Below are 8316 nucleotides of genomic sequence, written 5' to 3' on the forward strand. Positions count from 1 at the left end.
ACACACCCCAAGTACTTCCGTCCCATACCCCTGACTCTAAAAATCTCCACACTCCCCCAGTACTGTTCCAAATGCGTAGAATCTGCCCCCAAACTTACTGAAACACACAGCCAGCCTGTGCCTCATCCAATTTCAGGCAGACCCCAGGTCTCCTGCTCCTGGGAAATCTCTGAAACTGCACATAGTTTCGCGGATAGTTTCTAATATCACTACAGACAGGCCGTGCACACCCACCCTTCCAATAAGCCCCTAAATCCACACACACTTGCCCTGGCTCCCAACAGGACCCTCCCTGGGCTGAATTCTGACTTTCAGAAGCCCAAGACACATGTGCCTGATGGATCCCTTCCTTCATTAAAAAGAATTTTTTAATTGCATTTCATGACTGCCTTGCTGTAAAGACAATCTATTAATATCATATATTCGAACATTTTCTTCAACTTAAATTTTCTTTTTCCTTCTGATTTGAAAAGAAATTAAAACATCTTCATGGGCCCTGGATCCTTCCCACATTGGGCACATTTGTCCGCCTGTCATTTGCACAGCGCGCACGTGCACGCGCGAGCATACACACACATCACCGTGGACCACCTCCCTCCAGAAATACCCAATAGACAAATTCCCCTCCTTCCCATCTCACCTGAGCCCACCTCCCACCCCCAGCCACGGAGACAGACAGACTGACAGATCCTGGGGTCTCTGCAGAGACATCTTCTCCCCACTCCTTCTTTCAGAGACCCTGGGGGTTTATCTGGGCTGGGGTAGAGAGCCACAGGAGGAGGAGCAGCGAGGTGTGTGTGTGTGTGTGTGTGTGTGTGTGTGTGTGTGTGTGTGTGTGTGTGTTTTGGTAACAACAAAGAATGGAGAGAGAGAGGAGAGAGCGAGCCAGCGAACGAAAGAGCGAGAGAGCATGTTTTGCCTCGAAGGCAAGACTTGCAGCCAATCAGAACGCTGGAGCCTCCCTCCGCGACTCCTCTATTGAGTCTATAACCGGCTGGCCGGGCGGAGCTGGCAGCATTTGACTGTGGCTTGGGACGCGACGAGAGGCGCACAGCGACCGCCCGAAGGCCGGCGCTGGTCTAAGCGCCGCTCGGCCTCCCCTCCCGCGAGACGCCGCCGGACCCTGCTCGCGCCCTGCCAGCACACACCCCCGCCCGGGCTCGGCCGCCTCCCCCGCGCTCCGGCCCGCTTCGGCGCTCCGCGGCCAAGGCCAGCCCTGGGGTGGCGCGGCGCCCGCCAGGATGAGTGGCTCCTTCGATCGGAAGCTCAGCAGCATCCTCACCGATATCTCCAGCTCGCTTAGCTGCCATGCGGGCTCCAAGGACTCGCCCACCCTGCCCGAGTCTTCCGTCACTGACCTGGGCTACTACAGCGCTCCCCAGCACGACTACTACTCGGGCCAGCCCTACGGCCAGACCGTGAACCCCTACACCTACCACCACCAGTTCAATCTCAACGGGCTTGCGGGCACAGGCGCCTACTCGCCCAAGTCGGAATATACTTACGGAACCTCCTACCGGCAGTACGGAGCGTACCGGGAGCAGCCGCTGCCTGCCCAGGACCCAGGTGAGGACCGCGGGGTCGCGGGAGGATGGCAGACCCTGGGAGGTTCTCCAGGGAGAGAAAGGCGAGGAATTGAAGCAGAAATCTAGGGAAGCTTCGAGGGTAAGACATGTACTCTCGGGGGTGAGAGAAAGTGGGCTAGATGATCTCACAGGGAACAGACGGCCTTCCAGCCCCGAAACTGCGTGCGTCGGGGGAGCCTGGCTCCTGTGCGCGGCGGTCTCGGATGAGGATTGGGAGAACTAGACGAGGAAGGAGAGGGCTGTGGATTGTTGGGGAGCTAAGCTAATCGAGGTGCTTTCGCGGGGAACCTCCGCAGGCGGTCCTCCTTGGGGCTGCAGAGGGCTTAGGGGTAGGCGTAGGGACTGGAAGCTCCAGGGACCCTCTGGGTCTGGGCTGGGGAGAGGAGGATTGGTGAGGGGGACATAGAAAGAGACACCCCAGAATTACGGGTGAACAGAGGGGAGCGGCGACTGACAAGTGGAGGAGCTGAATAAGAGAAAGGTGGAAACAGAGCAAAAAAGAAATGTGGGGACAAAGTGAGAGAAAAGACAGAGGAAAGGAACAGAGGAAAGGACAGGAAAGGGAAGGGAGGGAGGGAGGAAAGAGTCTGTATTGTGCTTGCAAGTTTTCCGAAAATCTAAAACTATTCTAGAATAAAAAGGTTTGAAAAAAAAGGAAGGAAGGAAGGAAGGAAGAAGGGACGGGAAAGAGCGAAAGAAGCAACGGACAGCAGGGTCGGGGGAGAGGGGGCTGGCCAGCAGACGGGTGGCGAGGAGCCGCGAGCTGGGAGGCGAGCCGGGAAGGCGGCCTGAGCGAAGCCTCGGCTCCGGGGACCGCGCTCCAGGGCCGGGCGTGGAGCTGGGAGCGCCGTGTCGTGGGCGGCCACCACTGGCTCTGTCGCCGCCGCTCCCTCCCGGGGCGCCGGCGACGGAGCGCGTAGCCGGGAAATCCCGGGGGAGTCAGTGGGCCAGAGGGTGGGGCGTCCCGCGGGGTCCCGGAGGGCACCTGGGTCTCGGGCCAAGGCTGAGCCGCCCACCTTCCCACCCACCCCCCGCCCGGTGCTTCGCCCGCAGTGTCGGTGAAGGAGGAGCCGGAAGCCGAGGTGCGCATGGTGAACGGGAAGCCTAAGAAGGTCCGAAAGCCGCGCACCATCTACTCCAGCTACCAGCTGGCCGCCCTGCAGCGCCGCTTCCAGAAAGCCCAGTACCTGGCGCTGCCCGAGCGCGCCGAGCTGGCCGCACAGCTGGGCCTCACGCAGACACAGGTCAGTTTGGGGCGATCGAGTGTGGCGGGGCCTCGGTGGGGCTGCGCGGGACCCCAGGGCTCCCCAGGCACTGCCGAGGCTGAATGGCCTTTTAAATTCCCTACCAACCCTTGAAACGCTTGCCTATGGGTAGAGGGGCCACTCAAATCTCAATTTCTGTCGCAAGTTTCTGCATTAGCACGTGTACAGGCGTGCATATTTGTGAACCTGTGCAACTGTGTATGTCTGTCACCAGGAGACGTGTCCTCCTCCTTCTACCCCAGAATCCCCAGCTCCCACAGTTTCCTGACAGTGCCAGTCACTCACTTCATAGGAGTCCACATTCTGTCTTCCACCCCAGGCTAGGCATGTGTGAGTAGAGGGGTACATCCACGTGTACAACATTGGCACACAGGCTAATGGGTCTGTGTACACATGGGAATCCTCACATAAGGAGCTCAACCTTTCAAGGGTCATTGTGTTTACAGATGGAGGTGCATGCTGGTGAGTGCATGTCAAAAATGTGTGCTTGCTTCAAAACACCACATTCCTGCTCAGCACCCAAATGCTCCACCCCTTCCTCTGCCTTGGAGAGTCCCACCAAAGGGGGTTAGGGACTCAGAGGTGGGTGCCCCACCCCCAGCCTCAGCCTGTCCCTAAAGCCCCCAGCAGCCTGTCAGTGCTCGGGGGAGGAGTGGCGGCAGGCTGGCTCCCTGCAGGTGTTGACAGGCGGGCCTGGGCTGCGGCTGCGTGGGGCCCGGTCCACCGGGAATCTGGGTCACCTGGTGAGGAGCTGATTCATTGTTTGTACCAGTCATGGGGTGGGGAGCGGCAGGGAGAGGGGGAGATACCCCAGGGGAATTTTGGGGACTCATGGCTCACCTGCTCCTGGGTCCCCCCGTCACCCCCATTAGCCAGCCCCAGAGGACTCCTCCATGCCTGAGTGTGTGAACGTGGGTGCTCATGTTTGTGGGTATTTATCTGGGTGTAGTATCTGTGCGTGTGTGTCTTTATAGTCTGATGTCTGTGTGTGAAGCCGTGAGTGGGTATGTTCCTGCACATGGAGATGTGTTGTGTGGGTGTGTGTTTGTCTCTGTGTCTCTATCTGTGCGCCTTGCCTCTGGGTTTCTAATGTGAACAAAAGGCCACAAACTGCCCATCGCCCACCTGGGCTGCCTTTTATTGAGTGCTTACTATGTACCAGGCTGCTCTAAGTTTCTTATCTATCTTAACTTATTTGAGCCTCATACTGACCTCATGAGGTAGGTGACAGTGCTGCGACCACCCCCCAATTTGCAGTTGAGGAAGGGAAGAACCAGAGACCTTAAGTAACTTGCCCAAGTCACACACTTGGTAAGGGGCAGAGTGGCGTTTGGACGCAGGCAGTTGAAAATTCCTCCCCACAGTTCTACCCCACACCAGACAAAGATGCTGTCCTGGGCGTCAGGATGCCAGGGGTTTCCCTGGGTCCTGTTGTGTGACATTGGGGGGCTGGCCTTGCCCCCTTGAGGCTGGATTGCCTACAGGGTTTTTATCAGCATTCAGAGAAGCTAACTCCCCCTTTCTCCTTGGGCGCAGGTGAAAATCTGGTTCCAGAACCGCCGCTCCAAATTCAAGAAGCTCTACAAGAACGGGGAGGTGCCCCTGGAGCACAGTCCCAACAACAGCGACTCCATGGCCTGCAACTCCCCACCGTCACCCGCCCTCTGGGACACCTCTTCCCACTCGACTCCGGCCCCCGCCCGCGGTCAGCTGCCCCCGCCGCTCCCGTACAGTGCCTCCCCCAGCTACCTGGACGACCCCACCAACTCCTGGTACCATGCGCAGAACCTGAGTGGACCCCACTTACAGCAGCAGCCGCCTCAGCCGGCCACCCTGCACCATGCCTCCCCTGGGCCCCCGCCCAACCCTGGGGCTGTGTACTGAGCACCCACCTGGCCTGAACCTCCCACAAAGGACCCCCAGGACCTGGCCGAAGGTGCCTCCGTCCTAGCTGACACTCAGGAATCATCAAGGAGCACAGGGGAAAGGGAAGCCCTTTTTCCCCTTCCCTTGCCCCTTCCTCCAGGGACTCAAGAGCTCCAGATGACATTTGCATGGACCAACGATGTCCCCTGAACCTCTCTTCCCCTGCCTAGACACTGGGGTACTCCTCCAGATGTTGGGGCACTCCACTCCAGCTGGGACAGCTGTCCCCCTTCTGCTCCAGGAGTCTGGATTGGCTTTTCATGGCTTATCACCTTCCAGCCTCTAAAACTTAGCATTGGTTTCCCAGAGTGGAGATCTGGGGGCCTGGGGGCCTGTGAAGCGTTTGTGGATGCCAGGATCTGCCAGGCCTGGTTCCTCCTAAGCCACCTGTGGCTCTTCGCTCCTCCAGCATCCCCTCTGCCAAAAAGACATTGGACATCGTGACTGGGACTCAGGGTGGGGACCTCAAGCAGCCCCGCCTCACACTTCTAGTCCTCATTTAAGATTTGAGGGTTAAACCAAAGAAAAGCCCCCAAGTGGGGGAATCGTTTAATATCTGTGGCTTTAGAGGGAAGAACTCAAGGAGTCGTCTCTCTCCTCTCCCTGCCTCTGGTCGGAGAGGAGGGGTGGGTCTCAGATATCTTTCCTAAGGACTCATTTCTTCTTCCATGTACAGGACTTTGCACAACTTTGGTTTTAAAAGCTGTTGAAAAATAGGAAAACAAAGGGCATTGTTAACAGATAGGACCAATCTCCCCTGCGTGGGCACCTCTGCTCTGCCCCGCCCCCACCCCACCTCTTCCTCTCCTCCAGTAAGTTGGCAGTTTTGGCGCCAAACCCCAAATCTCCAAGGAGACATACCAGGCAAGACAAACCCCAAAACACCCCCTTTCCGGTGGCCTTGGAAACAGATTGCACAGGCCTGAGATGGAGAATGTTGGGTGAGGTGCACAGGGAGAAAGGGGAGGGTTGTAGCTTGGTGCCTTTAGGGGTGAGGGGGTGGCTGTCTGGAGGGCTGGTGGCGCTGCCCCTCCCTGGCCCAGACATCCCCCAGAGCTAACTTTCCTCCACCCCTGATGTGGTCAAACATCGAAGAAAAGGCGAGGTAGAAGACTGTAGCTATATATATAGTCTGTATTTTTTTAAGAGCAACAGAAAGAAGCAACCTCCTCCCTGTGTGGTTTCCTATTTATGTAGTCCTTTCCTCCTGGATGTACCTGCCTGTGTGTCGTCGTGAGCTGAGAGAAACAGAGATGTGGGCTCTGGCTGGATTGGGGTTTGGGGGGAGGTTCAGGAGCGAGGTGAGCATGCGGATGTCAAAGTGTCCCCGCGCTCCCAGGGGGACAGGAACAAAACCAGCTCCCATTCCCTCCCAGCCTTCTCATTTCTGCTTTCTTACTGGACCCATCTTTATATATAACGTTAATAAAAAAAAGAAGAAAATAACCACTGAGCTCTTTGAACTGGAGGCTGGAGGCAGATGGGACTCTCAGGGGAGGTCCTGGGAGTTGGGGAAGGTGTTTGGTGGGGAGAGAGCTCAGAGCCTCCAGGGGCTCCTGGGCTCTGCGCTCAAGGGCTGGGCTGGGCCTGGCCCTGGGTTGCAGGCGCTCCTGACCCCATGGCTACCCCTAACCTGGGTAGGTCTGGGTGGCTGGGAGGCTCCCAACTGTGGCCTCCCTGACTCCACTCTGCTTGGTGGCTTGGCGTTCCCTGCCAGCCAGCTGCCCTCCGCCACTGCTGCTGCTGGGTCACCTCAGGGCTGCTCTTTGATCTTGGGCTCACACGCAGACATGCTTGCACATGCGTGTACACCCCCTGCCTCCACGCCCAGGCACTCCCCAGCCCCTCACCCTCCTGTCTCTCCTTTCCAGCTTGGGGTGAGGGTGGGGCTTCAGGCAGGGGGAACCCCACTGATAGAGCTGGCAGGGACCACAGGCCATTAGAATTCAGGGTGGACAATGAATGCAAACAGACGAGGGGGTTCTGTGTTTACTTCCCAGGGAGGGCTCAGGCCCTGACTCAGCGCCCTGCTGCTGCCACCCTCCTCTTCTAGCTGCTGAACTCCAAGACTTTGAAGACAGAGCTGGAGGTATAGAATGAATGGATGTGTGTGCGAGCGACACATCTTGGCGCAGCTGGGAGACAATGTAAATGCAGGCACATGCTTGTGAAGTTGCCTGTCTCTCATACACACACGTACCAAGACACACAATGACATCTCTGTCGTCACACATACAAGATTCCCCGACTTGAGGCAAACCTGTCATCCGCAGGCTCATACACAGACACAAAGATATACCTGAGATAGCTGGGCATCACACACATGTAGGAAGCCAAAGCCATAACACTCCAAGACACAAAGGCCCCCGTAATTCACAGATACACAAACACACATTGCTCAAGTCACCCCAGCAGCACACACACACACACACACACACACACACACACACACACACGAAGGCAGAGGCAGCTCCCTGCACTGGAAAAAGTCTTGGATGAAGAATCAGCAACACCACCCAGGAGCCAAAGTGACCCAGCTCAGCTTGTCAGAACCTCAGTTTCCTCATCTGTCAAATGGGGACAACAGTCCCCACCCTTTTGGCCGCTGGGGCTGTTGTGAGGCAGAAAGCAAATAAAGCAGAAGGAGCTGGTCTCACTGAAAGTCCTTGTTAGACAGCAGCAGTCACAGGCACATCGGAAGGGTGCTCAGGGCAGGGCTCCAGAACGGTAGAGATCCCCAGCCCCCACTTCAGCCCTCTCCCTCTCAGAAGGCAGGCCTTCCCTTCCCCCACCCACGCCAGAGGGAGGCGGAAGGGAGGAGAACCTTCAGCCCACGGACGCCAGCGGGCTGGCAAGGGTTAAGTGGCAGCTGCCAGGCGGGGCTGAGCTGAACAGTTTGGTTTGAGGGCTGCGTGCAGGCAGGAGCAGCGAGGCGGCAGCCGGGCAGACTTGCTGGAGACACTGCATTTTATTAGGGCTGGGCTGCCAGCAAAGGGAGGGAGAGGGAAAAAAAGGGCAGAAAGAGAGAGGAAGGAAGGAGGGAGGCTGGGCGGGCAGGCTGGCGGGCGGGCTGCTGAGGGATGAAAGGGTGTTGTAAGCTCCCTAGTTCCACCCTGCTCATCCCTGCACTGTCAGGCTGGATTAACTGCCCGGGTGACCTCTCTCAGGGTCAGCCCCACCCCTGACCTCCCCTTCCTCCTCTCCTCACCTCCAGGCCGTTCAGGTCACCCTCTTCAACAACCCTGGGGTGCTGGAAGGGAACAAGGGCAGGGGCTTGGGTGGGGGACCTGGCAGAGTGCCAGGGTGGGGCGGCTGAGCCCATCTTCTGCCAGGTGCTTCTTGACTACACCCATCACCTTGTGACAACCTTCAGGGAAGAAGGGGGGTCTGGGGAACCCCAGTCTGCCCTGAGGGTCTCTGTTCTCCAAAACTTAGTAACAGCTGGCTCTTGCTACACTCCTACTCTATGCCCGGCACTTTGCCCATGGCCCCCACAACAGCCCCGGAGGTAGGTGGTATAGCATTCATGTTCCAGATGA

General features: G+C 57.7%; 1 protein-coding gene across 1 annotated transcript; it reads left to right on the plus strand.

Annotated features, from left to right (window-relative positions):
* The first annotated feature begins 1013 nt into the window (after window positions 1-1013).
* DLX3 (distal-less homeobox 3) lies at window positions 1014-5867 on the plus strand. The gene is made up of 3 exons (XM_033090699.1): window positions 1014-1566; window positions 2640-2830; window positions 4388-5867. Exons 1-3 carry the CDS (start codon window positions 1242-1244, stop codon window positions 4733-4735), a joined length of 864 nt encoding a protein of 287 aa, XP_032946590.1. The 5' UTR covers window positions 1014-1241; the 3' UTR covers window positions 4736-5867.
* Window positions 5868-8316: the final 2449 nt, after the last annotated feature.

Source organism: Rhinolophus ferrumequinum, chromosome 21, assembly GCF_004115265.2.
Source record: "Rhinolophus ferrumequinum isolate MPI-CBG mRhiFer1 chromosome 21, mRhiFer1_v1.p, whole genome shotgun sequence".
Lineage (NCBI taxonomy): Eukaryota > Metazoa > Chordata > Mammalia > Chiroptera > Rhinolophidae > Rhinolophus > Rhinolophus ferrumequinum.